The 18,202-nt window shown below is 33.8% G+C and overlaps 2 protein-coding genes across 2 annotated transcripts; both read left to right on the top strand.

Annotated features, from left to right (window-relative positions):
- The first annotated feature begins 694 nt into the window (after nt 1-694).
- On the top strand, nt 695-3,283 carry LOC146938488 (putative disease resistance RPP13-like protein 3). Its single transcript, XM_085752421.1, has one exon. The coding sequence runs from the start codon at nt 835-837 to the stop codon at nt 3,175-3,177; it is 2,343 nt and encodes a 780-aa protein (XP_085608547.1). The 5' UTR covers nt 695-834; the 3' UTR covers nt 3,178-3,283.
- Nucleotides 3,284-4,148: 865 nt separating this feature from the next.
- On the top strand, nt 4,149-7,385 carry LOC146938487 (disease resistance protein RPM1-like). Its single transcript, XM_085752420.1, has one exon. It carries the CDS (start codon nt 4,232-4,234, stop codon nt 7,049-7,051), a length of 2,820 nt encoding a protein of 939 aa, XP_085608546.1. The 5' UTR covers nt 4,149-4,231; the 3' UTR covers nt 7,052-7,385.
- The last annotated feature ends 10,817 nt before the right edge of the window (nt 7,386-18,202 follow it).

The following is an 18,202-nucleotide window of genomic DNA, read 5'->3' as shown; positions in this document are numbered from 1 at the left end:
ATTTTTAAATTGTTGATTCCTGATTAATGATCAATAATAATTCATCTAGTAATGTTTGCAACATTTTGGACAAACAAGTACCATTTTATCGTTGACATCTTTAACATGCATACAGAGTTGATGATATTATGTGATAGTCTTAAGTGTTACACTTTATGGGGTGTTACACTTAACACAAGATAGGATAAAATTAGATTAAGTGTAGTCTTGTTAATCTGATTAGTTGATGATACTATGAGGACTGAACTTTTGATGCCACTGTGCAAACGGTGGGGTGTTACTCACTACACTTTTGATGTTATAGTGTTAACTTCACCAGAAAAGTCATTTTCATGACTTCACCATAGAATTTTCCTTAATAAAATCTAACCTTAAATAAATAATTAACGAACGATCATGGAAATTAAGAAAGCTGGTCCTCTATTTAACTAGTGATTGTCGAATCAATTGGGAGTATTGAAGTTAAACCATGGTTGAAACAATCTTTAACCTGAGTTAACAAAGTCTTTATTTTGACTAAGACTTTAAAATGGTTAAACTACACCTCACAATGCATAGCCAATTGCCCATTCAAAACTAAATTAAATTATTTAACAATCTTTAGAATTATTTAACAAGTGAGATGAACGATCTTAAGAGCTGGTGGCTTATCTATTCCGAATAAGATTGACATGCATTGTTTAACTACCGGTTAATTAATAAACACTAAGAGCTCAATAATTCACATGAACTCAATGATCTTTATGTTATATAATCTTGAAGGACTAAGAGCTTTTTCCTCACCATTCAATCTCACTCACAATGTTAGCAAATTGAAATCAAAGATACAACAAAATGTGTGATAAAATGTGTGACGCTGCACTTTCTTGCGCTCGTGATCATTTGCTTCCACTCGCCCGTGATCATTTTCTTCCACTCTTGAAGGAAGCATTCAACATGATTAGGGGTGTGCCAAAAGAAATTGAGGAATTGAAAGAGGAACTAGAAAGAATTGAAGTCTTCATCAACGATGCAGATAGAAGGGCTGATGCTGTCGAAGACAAGAAAGTCAAAGACATGATCAAGCAGCTGATAGAAGCATCTTTTCGCATAGAAGATGTCATTGATGATTATATCTTCCTTGAGGAACAACAATCTTCTGATCCTGGATGTGCTGCTGGTGCTGTTGACTTGCTGAAAACTACGAAACTTCGTCTCCAAATTGCTTATAAGATTCAGAACATCAATTCCCGAATTAGGGGGATAAAAGATTCAAGTGAAAAAGATCATGGCTTCCATATCCAATCTTCTTCGGATAAAACATCAAGCAGTTCTGCAACAAACAGAATCGCCTCATTATTGCAGAACCTTCGAGACACTCCACTTTACATGGATGAAGCTGATGTTGTGGGCTTTGAAAAGCCAAGAGACAAATTGATTGATTTGTTGGTACAGGGAAGAGAAGAGCGCACCGTTGTCTCCATTGTTGGAATGGGCGGACTGGGGAAAACCACTCTAGCCAAGAAAGTTTTTGACAACCAAAAGGTCGTTAAACATTTTGATTGTCGTGTATGGATCACAGTGTCTCGACCATACAATATAGAAAAATTGTTAAGGGACATTTTGCTCGAGCTTTCCAAACAACAAAGGAGAGATCCTCCTCAGAGTCTCCATCAAATGGATCGAAAGCCATTAGTTGATGAAGTGAGAAACTACTTGCAAGGAAAAAGGTACGTTGTAGTGTTTGATGATGTATGGGATTCACAGTTTTGGTATGATATTGAATTTGCTATGATTGATAACAAAATTGGTAGTAAGATATTAATCACAACAAGAAACAAGGATGTTGCAGATGCTTGTAAGAAATCTTCTCTTGTTGAAATGCATAAACTTGAAGGTTTAAGTGAAGAAAAATCTTTAGAATTGTTCAATAAGAAGGCGTTCCATGACTTGAGCGGATATTGTCCAGAAAATCTTATTGATATATCTTCCAAAATTGTTGAAAAATGCAATGGATTACCACTTGCAATTGTAGTCATTGCTGGCATTTTAGCTTGCAGAGATAGGAATCCAATTGAATGGTCTAAGTTTAGTGAAAATATAAATGAAGATCAGTCAAAGGAATATTCCGTGATAAGAAAAATTTTAGGACTTAGTTACCATGATTTGCCTTGCAACCTCAAGCCATGTTTCATGTATTTTGGATTATATCCTGAAGACTATATAGTTTATTCAAAGACGGTGACTAGCCAATGGATTGCTGAAGGGTTTGTGAAAGAAGACAGGGGAAGGACATTGGAAGAGGTTGCAGAAGGATATTTAATAGAGTTGATCGATAGAAGTTTGGTGCAAGTAAATTGGATCACTATTGATGGAAGAGTAAAAAGTTGTCGTGTTCATGATCTAGTGCATGCAATGATCCTTGATAAACATGAGGATTTAAGCTTTTGCAAGAGTATTAACGAGGACAAACAATTGCCTTCAACTGGAATGATTCGACGCCTATCAATAGCACCACCAAGTTCTGATAATCTAATGGAAGGTATTGAAAGCTCACATGTTCGGTCACTGCTAGTTTTCGAACCAAAAACATTACTTAAATCCTTTGTAAAGACGATCCCTACAAAATATAGGCGGTTGAAGGTGCTTACGTTAAGCTCAGAACAACTTGAAATTCCTCATGATTTAGGAAGTTTGAACCACTTGAAATTTTTTGGGCTCAGTGTGATTGGAGAAAAATATTCTGAACTTCCAAAATCCATTGGCATGCTTGTGAACCTAGAGACTTTGGATTTAAGGGATACAGAGTTTAAAAATCGTAATATGCCGAAGGAGATTTGCAAGCTTAGAAAGCTACGCCATTTTTTAGGCTATCGTATGTCTTTGATTGAGTTGAAGGATGGTATTGGAGGCATGACATCCCTACAAACTCTAAATTCGGTTCATTTAGATGATAATGAAGATGAAAATGATAATAGAGTGGTTGAGCTAATCGAAGAGCTAGGAAAGCTAGATCAGCTAAGGGAATTGGGCTTGGCCGGTGTTAGGAGTAGATATATGAGTGCTATATCTTCCTCAATCATTAAGATGCAAGAACTGGAGAAACTACATATTATTGAAGACGATTCTGACACATTCATTGATCTGGATTTGAAAACACTTGTGATAGACATTTCCGTGTTTAATTTCGGTCTCTAATTTTAGAAATTCAAATTTTGTCTCAAATTGTAATATTTCGTCTCAGCTCGTGACAAATTATATTTTGTCTCTATTTCATTATTATTTAGAACTTATAGTAGTGAAATTAAAATCTTTGTAAGTACAAGAATAAAACATATTTATCCCTTATTTATTCAAAATGGTACAATTAACTATGATAATTTAAAAAAGAAAAAAAAAAAAACTAACTATGATAAGTTTGGTGTCTTTAAAAAACACATTGTTGATAAATTAAAAGAAAAATACTTTGTTAAGTCGTCAATATGAATTAATAAAATCTAACCTTAAAAAATATAATTAAAGAACGACCATAGAAGTTAACAAAGCTAGTCTTCTCTTTAACTAGTGATTGTTGAATCAATTGGGAGTATTAAACTTAAACCATGGTTGAAACAATCTTTAACCTGAGTTAACCAAGTCTTTCTTTTGACCAACACTTTAAAATGGGAGAAAGTCTAAGTTGGTCGCACACACAAATAAAAATGACATAGGCACGCTCACATAGATGAGACAAGTTTAAAGTTAAAAGTAAAAAATGATGTGACTAATTTATTTTTCTTTTAATTCTCTCCATTTATGCATGTATGCCCAAACATTTTTACTTTTGGATTGTGAATTGGTTAAAGATTACCTCACATTGCATAGCCAATTGCCCATTCAAAGCTAAATTATTTAACTAGTTAGATGAATGATCTGAGGAGCTGGGTATCTTATCTATTCCGAATAAAAAAAATGTGTTGGTAGCTAAGATCAACATGTTTTTGTCTAAAAAAAAAGAAAAAAAGAAAAAAATAAACTAAGACTGACATGCATTGTTTAACTACCGGTTAATTAATAAACACTAAGAACTCACATTTTGATCTTTATGCTGTCAAGGTACTCAATAAAATATTTAACAATGACAGAGGAAAATTCAGAGGAAAATTCGAAGTCAATGATCTTTATGCTATATAATCTTGAAGGACTAAGAGCTTTTTCCTCACCATTCATCTCACTCACAATAATAGCAAATTAAAATCAAATATACAACAAAATGTGTGACTGCTGTAGCACTATATATAAATGTTTTTGTGATCACTTGGTTCCACTAGCTCGTGATCACTTGCTTCCAATAGCCCGTGATCATTTGTTTCCTTTAATAAAGGAATCATTCAACATGATTAGGGGTGTCCCAAAAGAAATTGCAGAATTGAAAGATGAACTAGAAAGCATTGAAGACTTCATCAACGATGCGGATAGAAGAGCTGATGATGTAGAAGACAAGAAAATCAAAGACATGATCAAGCAGCTGATAGAAGCATCTTTTCACATAGAAGATGTCATTGATGATTATATCTTCCTTGAGGAACAACAATCTTCTGATCCTGGATGTGCTGCTGGTGCTGTTGACTTGCTCAAAACTTCAAAACTACGTCTCCAAATTGCTTATAAGATTCAGAACATCAATTCCCGAATTAGGGAAATAAAAGAAACAAGTGAAAAGGATCATGGCTTCCACATCCCATCTTCTTCGGATAAAGCATCAAGTAGTTCTGCAACAAACAGAAACGCCTCATTATTGCAGAACCTTCGAGACGCTCCATTGTATATGGATGAAACTGATGTTGTGGGCTTTGAAGAGCCAAGAGACAAACTGATTGGTTGGCTGGTAGAGGAAAGAGCAGAGTGCACAGTTGTTTCAATTGTTGGAATGGGAGGACTGGGAAAAACCACTCTAGCCAAGAAAGTTTTTGACAACAAAAAGGTAGTTAAGCACTTTGATTGTCGTGTATGGATCACAGTGTCTCGACCATACAATATAGAAAAATTGTTAAGGGACATGTTGCTCGAGCTTTCCAAACAACAAGGGAGAGATCCTCCTCAGAGTCTCCATCAAATGGATCGAAAGCCATTAGTTGATGAAGTGAGAAACTACTTGCAAGGAAAAAGGTACGTTGTAGTGTTTGATGATGTATGGGATTCACATTTTTGGTATGATATTGAATTTGCTATGATTGATAACAAAAATGGTAGTAAGATATTAATCACAACAAGAAACAAGGATGTTGCAGATGCTTGTAAGAAATCTTCTCCTGTTGAAGTGCATAAACTTGAAGGTTTAAGTGAAGAAAAATCTTTAGAATTGTTCAATAAGAAGGCGTTCCATGACTTGAGCGGATACTGTCCAGAAAATCTTATAGATATATCTTCCAAAATTGTTAAAAAATGCAATGGATTACCACTTGCAATTGTAGTCATCGGTGGTATTTTAGCTTGCAAAGATAGGAATCCAATTGAATGGTCTAAGTTTAGTGAAAATATAAACGAAGATCAGTCAAAGGAATATTCCGTGATAAGAAAAATTTTAGGACTTAGTTACCATGATTTGCCTTGCAACCTCAAGTCATGTTTCTTGTATTTTGGATTATATCCTGAAGACTGTATGGTTCCTTCAAAGACATTGACTTTTCAATGGATTGCTGAAGGGTTTGTGAAAAAAGAAAGGGGAAGGACATTGGAAGAGATTGCGGAAGGATATTTAATAGAGTTGATCGATAGAAGTTTGGTGCAAGTAGATTGGATCACTATTGATGGAAGAGTAAACAGTTGCCGTGTTCATGATCTAGTGCATGCAATGATCCTTGATAAACATGAGGATTTAAGCTTTTGCAAGAGTATTACAGAGGACAAACAATTGCCTTCAACTGGAATGATTCGACGCCTATCAATAGCGCCAAGTTCTGATAATCTATTGGAAGGTATTGAAAGCTCGCATGTTCGATCACTGCTAGTTCTCGAACCAAAAACATTACTTAAATCCTTTGTAAGGACGATCCCTACAAAATATAGGCGGTTGAAGGTGCTTACGTTAAGCTCAGAACAACTTGAAATTCCTCATGATTTAGGAAGTTTGAACCACTTGAAATTTTTTGGGTTTAGGGTGATTGGCGAAACAAATTATGAACTTCCAAAATCCATTGGCATGCTTGTGAACCTAGAGACTTTGGATTTAAGAGAAACAGAGTTTAAAAATCATAATATGCCGAAGGAGATTTGCAAGCTTAGAAAGCTACGCCATTTTTTAGGCTATCATATGTCTTTGATTCAGTTGAAGGATGGTATTGGAGGCATGACATCCTTACAGACTCTAAATTCGGTTTATTTAGATGATGATGAAGATGAAAATGATAATAGAGTGGTTGAGATAATCGAAGAGCTAGGAAAGCTAAATCAGCTAAGGGAATTGGTTTTGAAAGGTGTTAGGAGTGAATATATGAGTGCTCTATCTTCCTCAATCAATAAGATGCAACAATTGGAGACACTACTGATTGCTGGAACCGATTCTGCTGACACATTCATTGATCTGGATTTGAATTCACCCCCACCTAAGCTTCAATGTGTCATACTCTACGGGAGTTTAAAGAAGTTTCCTGAGTGGATTCCAAAACTCACAAACCTTGTTGAGATGGCAGTGAGACTTACGAAGCAACAGAATGATGGAATGAAATTACTCCAAAGTATGCCAAACTTGTTGTCCCTCTATATCAAGGGTAGTGATGATTATGAAGACAAATTGGAAAGGTTACATTTTCAAGATGGGTGGTTTAAGAATTTGAAAGAACTACATCTTGAAGATTTCCATAACTTGAGTCACATCCTTATTGACGAAGGTGCATTGGGTTCTCTGAAAAAGCTCACTTTATTATCCATCCCCCAACTGATGACGTTACCAACTGGCATTCAACACTTACAAAAGCTTGAAGTTCTCTGTCTTTATTTTATGAGTGATGAACTTAAACAGAGCATTGCTCCAGATGAAGAAGGAAAAGAGCATTGGATCTTCAACCAAGTGCCCTTTGTAGAAATTCTCTAATTTGAGAGATAAAAGGCTAAGATACTAATTTGTCCCTTATTTTTAGAGGTGTCAAATGGGATGGCCCAACCCAACCACGTAAATGGGTTAGCCCGGCCCAACCAATTTGTAATAGGGCTATATATTCTAGAACTCCGTCCGATCTGTGTCAGTCATGGGCTAGCCCGGGCCGTTTTAGTTTCCTTTTTTTCATTTATCCACTCTTCTTTATGTATTTTTTTATATATTAGTTACTCACAACTATTTTTTTGTTAAAATATGACTGAATGCATATAGAAGTGTAAATAATTTTTATATCAACATTGTATATTAATTAAACTCTAGATTTATTTCATCAATTGAATCAAATTAATAATTTATAAATTTAGAATTTTAAAACTTTGAGCTAAATTTAACCATTCTTATTAAGTTTAGTAATTTAAATATCTTTTATTAATAAATTTAAAATTAGTTGGTAATTTTTTTTTGAAAAGTATAGTGTTTTTCAACAAAAATCAAATGAAAATATTGATAGTGGATCATCACATTACCCTGACCCATTTTTAACATCTCTACTTATTTCATCCTTGAATTTCTCAAACTCATCAGATGATGCAGCATTAGAAGGAACAAGATCTAATGCAACAGGTTGAAGGGCAGAAGCAACAATGATTAGATTCTTTGGTCTCAGAGGCATAAGAGAAGTATCTGGGTCCACTAGCGGAAACTCATAATCTTTAGGAATCTCATCAGGGATGCTTGTAAAGGAAGTGTCTCCTTGGATTATATTACTCCTGAGATCTTCCAAGTCCATCTAACAGAGAAGCTTAGTGAACCAGACTTACAAAGCTTCCTTGTTTGCTTCCACACACTATCTTCCTTGTTGGAACAAAATGTGTTTAACATTACCCTTTGAGTTTTGATGATAACAAGGTATTAAAAATTGTCAATTGGATATGCTAATATTTGTTCAAGTGTGTAGGACCATAGACAAAAATTTGAATGTCTTAAATCAAGTTGGGAGGGTGGTGGTTTGGATATGTTCGGGTTAAAATTCGTGAAGTTTAAAGGTAAAGGGATGTTTTGGCTAGAGTGTGAGGAGGCGCCAGCGCATAGTCCTTAAGAAGCTTGATCGGAGAGGTTGTAACTTTGCCTCTTATGGATAATGTTGTTAAATAATCATTCGGAAATTCTTTGCAATTCTTATTGAATGATCTGCTACATTCTCTTTGTCCATGAATTTTCTTGGTTGTTTCTGCACGTGGTCAGAACAAGACAAATTGTAATATTCAGAGTATGAAAGCGACATCCCATCAGAAAAAGGCAAACCAGGTCAGAGTCTCCCAAACTGCTGACATCATCTTCAAATGCTCCTTTCTATAGAGTCTGATTACATCATAAACTTCAAGATAAAGTGTCCTTTCTAATCAGAGCTTTGACTTTTGGGTTGATTTTTCTTCGGATCTCGTTTGAAGTCATTAATGCTTCTCTTTTGTATCAAATGATTTCCATTGCGTTCAGAGTCTAGTTGTGACCACATAAGGGGTAGCACTTGTGACATAGCATTTGGTGACATGGTGACATTGGTCAACCACAATGTTACAAGTGTACAAAAAAAAAACTTGTGAAAGAGAGAGAAGAAAGTGTTTAACCTATCAAATGGGTTTCTGAATCATTTTACTTAAAGTAAACTACACTCCCGTTCCCTCAAAGATGCTTGAATTACACTCCCCTCCTCTCTTATGTTAAATCATACACTCCCCTCCCTTGAAAATTAAAATTTATATTGTTCTCCCCTATAAGATGCTTGAATTACAACCCCCTCCCTTAATAAATAAACATGCACTACACTTTAATCTATTTTAACATAAATAAATATTTTTATGATATATACTAATTTTGAACCACAATTTAAGAAAAATAAATTCATTTCTTTATAATTGAAATGACAATGATAATTAAATTTAAATATTTTGCTATTCATTTTATAATTTAGGGCATAAAACCAACTTTTAAATAACCATAATAAATAAATATGCACTACACTTTAATCTATTTTAACATAAATAAATATTTTTATGATATATACTAATTTTGAACCACAATTTAAGAAAAATAAATTCATTTCTTTATAATTGAAATGGCAATGATAATTAAATTTAAATATTTTGCTATTCATTTTATAATTTAGAGCATAAGACCAACTTTTAAATAACCATAATTTATTGTCTTTAGTAATTTTTCACATATTTTAATTTTTTTTTTGGGTTAAAACTATATGTTAATGAAATTTTGAATAAAAAATAGAAAAAAGTATGTATTCAAATTTTGATTGCATTAAAATAGACTCGCAATACTATTTTTTTCCGAAGTGTTAGATTATTATTATTTTCCTAGATTATTAGAAAATGAAAAATATATATAATGAGGGAGTAAAGTGTAGATTTTAACATAAGAGGGGAGGAGAATGAAATTCATGTTTCTCTTAAGGGAGGGGAGTGAAAAAATATTTTCTAATATGTTTTGAATAAGAGAGGAGGAAAGTGTATATTTTAACATAAGAGGGGAGGGAAGTGTAATTCAAGCATCTTTGAGGGAAGGGGAGTGTAATTTACTCTTTCACTTATAAAGTGTTTAACCTTCACTTTTCTATCTTATTTGGGACATATAACTCACTTTCAAACAACAATACATGATCGATTGCATCACAAATAGCTAAGTTTTCATTATGAGTGTCGTTTCACTTGTAAAGTGTTTAACCTTCACTTTTCTATCTGATTTGAGACATATAACTCACACTTGCACACAACAATGTAGGATCGATTGCATCACAAATACAGGATCGATTGCATATTTAATCTCTTTTTATGTAAAAAAAAAAAAAAAAATTGTCGAGTCGACGATAATCTTTATTGAGACGATACACTTATCCCATTATTACTTTTATTGGTGTTGTGAACTTGTTAAATTTATCATCAATAAGCTGTTGGACTTTTTCCCTAATTAAGTTATTTATTTATTTATTTAAATAAATAAGTGGTAATTACCCACTAAGTGCACATAGTGGTAATTATCCATTAATCAGAAAATGGTCTTTATTCTTTCCCTTAAATTTAGTAACTGCCCATTATGAGTGAGTGGAGGAGCAATTTTGTTTTGCACGTTCAGTAACTTCTTGATGGCAAAAGTTATATAAAGGAGTGCAGTTCATTTGTTTTGGTTCCCTAAGCCTAACATCTCTATTCAGAAGACTTACACCATCAAAGTGAGATTGTGGAATGTTTAGAAGAGCCTCAACTTCTTCAAGCAGGAGCAATGGCTGGAGGTATGCCTTGATCCTTTAATTTAAGTTTCCGCTATTTAAGTAATTATTTCTTCTATGGTTTTATAGAAATAACTCACATAAGCATGATCTTGCTTTAAATGGGGTAACTCATTTTTTTATGAAACACTTTTTTAATTGTAAATCGCCAATATATATTAACTAAATCAAACCGGTTCAATAGATATTATAGAATGGTCATGGGGATTAAAAAAGTTTACTACCTGTCTTTTTCTTTTACTAATAAATAAAAAATGTCTTGGTAAAACATACATGAATAATATGATCATAACAATGACGGTAAGAGAAAGATAAGCCTGGTCTATTTAAAAAAGCAAAGTTTAATGTCAAGTCGTCAATATAAATTACTAGCTAGCTAAGTACAACTTGCTAAATATATATTAAAGAATGGATGGGGTTTAACAATGTTTTATCTTATAGTTTACGCTTGCAAAATTGAACAACACATTAATATCGTAGAGCCATTTGCAAATTCAATACTAAATTACTCCCACAAGAAAACTGACTTGAACTGCGCAGGGTGTTTTTCTTTTATTGAATATAAAAGAGTTTAAATTTTGCCACATCAATTAATGATTATGAAAACATGTGAGGTGTCATATTTATAAATTGACGTGACAACACATAATTGAATGCATGTGTAAAATAAATGTAACTAATAAAGTATACTAATTTTCTAAAAAAAAATAGTTAGTAGTTCCACAGCTAATTTCTAAAAAAATAAAATAACTAATTAAATCACATGATTAAGGGAACATCCAACATAATAAGGGGTAACTAGAAAATGGCTTAACATTAAGCATTATGAGAGAGCAAATTCTTGTAACAAACTCATTTCTCTTATTGAACAATGAAGTTACAACGAGCATTTATAGTAGTTAGTGTGGGAACATGATAACTAATCATGTATTCTAATGTAGAGGATTACATGAAAGAACTAGTTAGAAGCTAATACTTAGTAACTTGTAATACAAGAAAGCTTTTAAACTAAGTCTTAACGTTATCACTGTGTTGTTGAGCTGAACTATTTTCTTCATGCTGCAATAGCCCACAAGTTGGAGGGTGGTAGATATCAACCATCCCCAACTTGAATAAGAGGAGCAGGAATGGTTGAGGAAGCAAAGACTTGGTGAAAAAATCTACTAATTGATTCAAGTTTCAATTTGGGCACAACTAAAAAAGACAAGTTTGGTCTCTTTAAAAAATACATTGTAATGGTAGCGGAAGTTCATAATGATAGAATAGCATGGATGATGGAATGTAGTGGGAGGTATACTGTTTAGACTGGTTATAAACTGGCTATGATGGAGTTGTTACATACTGATCGGTTTCATGTTGAAGGAGAATGACATAGAATCTGGAAGGTGAACTCCCCTCATAAAGCACGTAATTTGTTATGGAGGATCTGTTGGGGGTGTGTTCCAACGCGTCTCCGACTTCAATCACGACATGTACAATGTGAGGTGCTATGTCCGTGGTGTGATACGGCTGTTGAGGATGACTAACATGCTTTTGTGGGCTGTACGGTGGCGCGTGAGAGTTGGTATTGGGTAGGGCTTTCGACTGCGCTGCAATCACGAGTTGGCACTGCAAGTAGTTTGGCAGATTTTATTTTTGACCTATGTTGTTCCGAAAATCGAGACACTGCTGGTCGGGTGGCTTTACTTTTGGCAAATTTGGGCTGCACGTAATGATGTCATTTGGAATGACGTTCATCACACTTCAACAAGCATTGGGAGGACATCACTAGATGCATGGCAGCAATGGCAGGAGGTTCATAAACAAACCTCATCATCGGTTGTGCAACACGGGCAGAATAGAGTGCAAGCTAACAACTCAGTTTGGGAGAAACAGCGTGAGACGTGGTTGAAGTGCAATGTGGATGCCGCGTTTCATGACCGTCAACATATTACATCTTTCACGTGTTGTGTTAGAGACTCACGTGGGCAATTCATTCAGGCTCAAACGAAATGGCAACGAGCAAATATGACTGTTTTGGAGGGGGAGGCGGTTGCCTTACTCGATGCCATTCACTTTGCTGTTGGGAACAGATGGGACCGGGTTGTCTTCGAGTCCGACTTAACTACTCTAGTGCAAGCGCTATCGTCTCCGGGCCATGGTGATTCAAATTTTATGCTATTGTTTCTAGTATTATTTTTCAGTTATCTTTACATTCCATCTTCGAGGTGAAGTTTGTTAGGAGACAAGCGAACATGGTTGCTCAAAGCTTAGCTAGGGCGGCCTGTTCTAGGGCTAGTCACCGTATTTTTTATTTTTATCCTTCTTGTATTGAACACTGGTTGATTAATGATAATAGTTAACTTTGTTTTGGTAAAAAAAAAAAAAAATACATTGTAAAGTCAACGATATCAATTAGCTGAATTTAGTTGCAATATATATAAAAATAATGGCCATGTGATTGGGAATTAAGAAACCTAAATTATTTAATCTTTCAAAAAAAAAAAAAAACCTAAATTATCTAATAAAAAATTTGATGGTAGTTGTACAGCTAACATTGACATGCATTGTTTAACTGCCACGGGTAGGTAATTAACACTAACAGCAAATTGAAGCATTACGACAAAATTTTGAATTAAAAGATGAATTTCGGATCACACTGTTGGACTTTATTATGCAATATAAGTTTTGAGAGATGCTATGTAGTACGCCAATTTTACAAACGAAAGACAAGGAATACTGATTTGGCATCTGTTTGGAAACTGTTGCGTCCAGGTTTGGCGGAATACATGCCAGGTTGGTGTATGGAATAGTTTGCTGAACGGCAAAGATATGTTCCACGTATTTCGTCGATTATCGTCTCGCACCATTTAGTGTTTCTCATAAGTTTTGAAGGACTAATAGCTTTTTCCATATATATCACTAATCTCACTCAAATTAAAACCAAAGATTCAACAAAATGTGTGACACTGCACTTTCCTGCGCTCGTGATCATTTGCTTCCACTCTTAAAGGAAGCAGCAGACATGATTAGGGGTGTCCCAATATAAATTGCAGAATTGAAAGAGGAACTAGAAAGAATTGAAAAAGTCATCAACAATGCAGATAGAGTGATTGATGTTGAATAAGACACGGAAACAAGTCAGGAAATCAAAGCAAAGATCAAACAGCTGACAGAAGCATCTTTTCACATAGAAGATGTCATTGATGATTATATACTCCATGAGGAACAACAATCTTCTGATCCAGGATGCGCTGCTGGTCTTGACTTGATCGAATAAGGCTTACAGAAAAAAAACATATTAGGCATATCATACTAGTCTATTTATATATAATATATCTTCCATTTGTTGTTGAATTTATCTTTATAAACTCCGACCTTCATATGATTTGGTTATGTAGTATCAGACATATTGGTGTGATAAGCCATTCATAAGGTTTGGCTATTTAGTAGCATGCTTGTCTTGTGCTTAACCTTTAGTAAAATTGTACCTGTTTAGTACTAAGCTATTCACTTTCTCTAGCTAGTTAAAATATATAGACATGGTCTTGATATTTCTATATGGGTAAAGTAACACCTTAAATCCTTAAAGCGATAATTTACGCAAACAATACAAATCAAGCAAAGGATATATATATCCTACTTATCCTATAAGTTCAACATGCATATTTAATTTTTCTCAAAACATCGCAGCGGAACAAAAATATAATCACATCAACAGCTAAATAAAACATCTCCAAGTATCCATGTCACAGAGAGGCAATGTTAAACTCATTTTGTTCCAACACCCCGTAGCAACAATAATATCACGAAACATCATTGGAAGAATTTTTTAACCCTTCAATATGCGCTACGCCAACACCCAAAATCTTACCATTAACAACTTCTAACCATCATTTTTTTTTCTTTGTGCCTTACTACAACGAGCATTCAAGTTTACTTTCTCAAGTTCCGCTTTTCTAAGACTAACCAGTTATGAATCCCCTCTTCCACTCTCAAGATGCATACTTTTTTCTCCCTCCCCCGTAACAATTTTTCTCCCTCTTAAGAGTTCCCCCCAATATCTTGCGACTTCTCCATCCTTCAAACAATCTCTTTACCTACACCATCAAACCTATCAAAGCGTGCTACATTGTCCCAAACCCGAAGATGACAGAAAAATAGTATTCAAAGTTTTGTTCAATTTTGCCATATCTCGTACCTCACTAAAACGTACGAAACCAAAATCCGACCTTTAGCATTTCTATTCTGGGAAACATAAAGATTAGAGAATATACAACAAACCTTAAAACCTTTTCTCAGCTCTACAGCCTGTAAATTTTATGGAATGTTGGTAAAGTATAAAGTAGCCATTGTTGATGGAAGTGATTGCCTTTCTATAAGATTACTTTTAAAACTAACGTATTAAATTTAAGTGTTAAATATATTTTTAGTTCCTATAAATTATAATTCTTTAGGTGTAATCCCTATAAAAATTTAATTTAACTTTTGTCACAATATTTTAATTTTTTACAAAGTAATGATTGTTTTTTTAGTCTTGTATTTAATCCATGTCAAAGTAAATTAAGAACTAAAATTATACAAAACTTTAGGAATTAAACTTAAAAATTGTGAATGATGTTGAGGCCAAAAACAAATTTAATCCTAAACTTAACCAATATGCAAAAAAAAAAAATCACAATAGTTTTTTTTTTTTTGCTACAAAAATCACAATAATTTTTTATTGCATGAAAGGTAAATTAAAGCAACATAAATGACAAAAGTTCATATATTTTGCTATACAAGTGGTTAATGTTATTTATATATGTTAAAGAGAGGTTTAATAATGTACATTTTTGTCATTTTTTTAACGAGTAAAAAAAGGTTATAAGATTGTAAAAATTGTACCAAACCCATCATCAATTAATTTTCTTCATTATTTTATAATGTAGTCTATTATATTGAAAACTTTATGTTCTTTTGTAAGGCATTAGTTTATACAATATCATATTTAATATTCAAGGTGAGCTACGGTGTCGGGACTCACAACCTTAGGAGCCTCAGTATATATTTTTTTAATATAACACCCAAAAGTGTGAGTATATATAATAAAATATAAAAAATCAATAGACATTTTGTAATAGTTTAGTGGTAATATAGAATGCATTTTGAGTATTTGGTCTTGATGTTCAATCACGAGCATTCGTGTGAATTTGAACCAAATTGTTAGGTTTGTAGACTCTAATTGGTCGCATTTTGTTAAAACAAGTGTTCTAGCAAGATGTTGGACAAGATATCTTGACATGTTGGTACGACATCGTAGTGTGCCTTATTTCGCCTTCTTGGAAGTTTTAGTTTGTGTGTGAGATCTCTGAAGATTCTATGAAGATTTTATTCACGTAACTTATGGTCCAAGAGCTGTGTGTTTCTAGAAGCTGCAGAGGTGGTTTAGCTTTGTCGTGTTTCTTAAGTGTGATGTTATTTAAGGAAACAATATATATTCTTCTAGAATATTGTGAAGACTGAATATATGATTTGGTCTGCTGATTGTTTAACCTGTGACAAAAAAGCTCATACTGCTTGATAGATAATTTAGGCAAGTGCACCAATTACTATTGAAGTAATAAAATAAGATTGTTCCCACAAGGATTGTGTTAACTTCAATAATTCAGTAGCGTTATTATTCAGAATGTGTAAAAGTTATTTTATTTTGCCCTAGGTAGTTGATTGGTTTTTTTTTTTTTTTTGCATAAAAGTAATTTGACAAAAAATAAATATTGGTTTTAGAGAATAAGAGAGATATGAGATCAGGTCTTTTGAATCATCTATGTTCCCCTAATTGGTATACTGCACCTATTCTTATGAATGATTTTCTAGTTCCACAATAGTTAACAAAATAGCCCTAATCAATCCCTTGACTTAGGACCCTCTTCTCAAACTACAGCCCCTAATTCCTTAGGTGGTCTAATAATCTTTGAAGGTTTTACGAACGTTAACTTATTATCACAAATAAACGATTATCCATTCCTAGACTAACCATATTTATTTGAACAATTCAATTAGGTTTAAGTAGAAAGCTATGGTTAGTAGTCATTCATTCTCACTAAATCATGTTTATATTTGATCAGGATATAAAAAGCATTAAGAACAATTGAATTGAATAAAAATTAGATTGTCGTTCAGAATAAATAAAGTTTCACAGCAACATGGTTCAATTAGGGTTACAAAGAATCATCTCAGACCTAATCTCTAAGAGATTTAGCTACTCATAATCGAGTTTAGAAATAGAATAAATAATAATGGAATCAAAACATACATGAATTGATAGAAGGTTGAAGAAATCGCCCTCCTAGCCGTTTGATAGATATCTGGCAAGTGTACCAAAAACTATCGAAGTAGTAAAAAATATCGATCCACAAGGACTGTGTTAATTTCAATTCTAGCAAGAGCGTTATACGTTAGGATGTGTAAAGTTTGTATTTGAGTGCCCTTGGGCAATAAAAGTTTGTTTTAATCAGATTTGATAAAAGTAGAGAAAGTTCGAAAGAAAATTATATTGAGATGAATGGCTAATCCGGTGAATCCGCTATTGCTCTTATATGAAAATTCTACCTCTCTTTATTCACAATTACTACTCAGTTTTTACGATAAATTAACTAAGTGGTTTTGATCAATCTCTTGACTCAAAACCCTTTCCTAAGTTATAACCCTATTAATCTCTTAACTTGATTGAATAACCGCAGAAGCAATATTGGAACGTTAATTCATGTATCATAACCCTCAATTTCCTATCTCTAGGCTCCTAGTGTTGAGTTAAACAAAATTACTATTTCAGGATTAAAAGCTAGGGCTAGTAGTCATTTAATTCCTAATATCAATTCATGTGATTGCAAGAAGCTAGGGCTAGTAGTCATACAAAACAATAACATGAAAAGCAATAAACACAAGTAATTCTGAATAAAAACTGAATAGCATTGATCATAGAGAGAGTTCAACTACAAAATCATATATTACAATAGTTTCATCATGGCTTAACCAAACTAAAGGTTTAGCTACTCATAGCTAAACAATCATAAGAAATAACAAGAGAAAACATACATAAATCTAACCAACGGGGCGTTGGTATGAGATTCAGGGCTTGTTCCTTGGTCTCCTGCCGTCCTTAGTGCTCAAAATCGCAATAATAATCAGTACCATAACCCTTGCTAGCATTTGGATATTTATAGAAAGAAATTAGGGTTTCAGAAAAAGCCCATCATCGTGCCACGTTTCAGGACCATCGTGGCACGATGCCTTCATTAATCTGACGTGGAAGCAAGTTCATCAACCAATCGTGGCACGTTGCGTTTTCCTTCGTGCCACGAAAATTCCAGAATGTCACCATGAACTGCACATCGTTCCAACGTGCCACGACCAGTTACCAACGTGGCGCGTTTGCTTATACTTGGGCAATATTTTCCTATTTTCTCAAAGTTTCTTCTCTTGAACTCTTGTTCCTATTTTGATTTGATTTCACCATGAATTCATTGCAGTTGACTCTCTAAATGCTATAATAAAGACCTAAATATGACTAAAAAACTAATGTTGATGCACTGTCATCACCGTTTTTAGGTATCAAGATTGCACTTTGCTCTTCTCAATTCGTCCCCCTTGTTTTTAGAATAGTCTTCAACTTAAATAGGCTCAGAAATTCGCCCAAATCGTTTCAGGCTTTAAGTAAATCGTGACACGTTTTGCCTTGTGTAACAAACCACCCAAATTAGGGTTTATGAAATCGTGTCACGTTTTTTCCATCGTGACACGTTTTGCAAATGTCAAATCAAACTTCTTTTGGCTTGTTGAAATCTTGCCACGTTTATACCAAATCGTGACACGTTTTTGGCTTTGCTTCA

Source organism: Medicago sativa, chromosome 3, assembly GCF_051527215.1.
Source record: "Medicago sativa cultivar Bolivia chromosome 3, Bolivia_mono, whole genome shotgun sequence".
Taxonomy (NCBI): Eukaryota; Viridiplantae; Streptophyta; class Magnoliopsida; order Fabales; family Fabaceae; genus Medicago; species Medicago sativa.
Note: the sequence above shows the minus strand (reverse complement) of the source record. Positions and strands in the feature narration are given on the sequence as shown.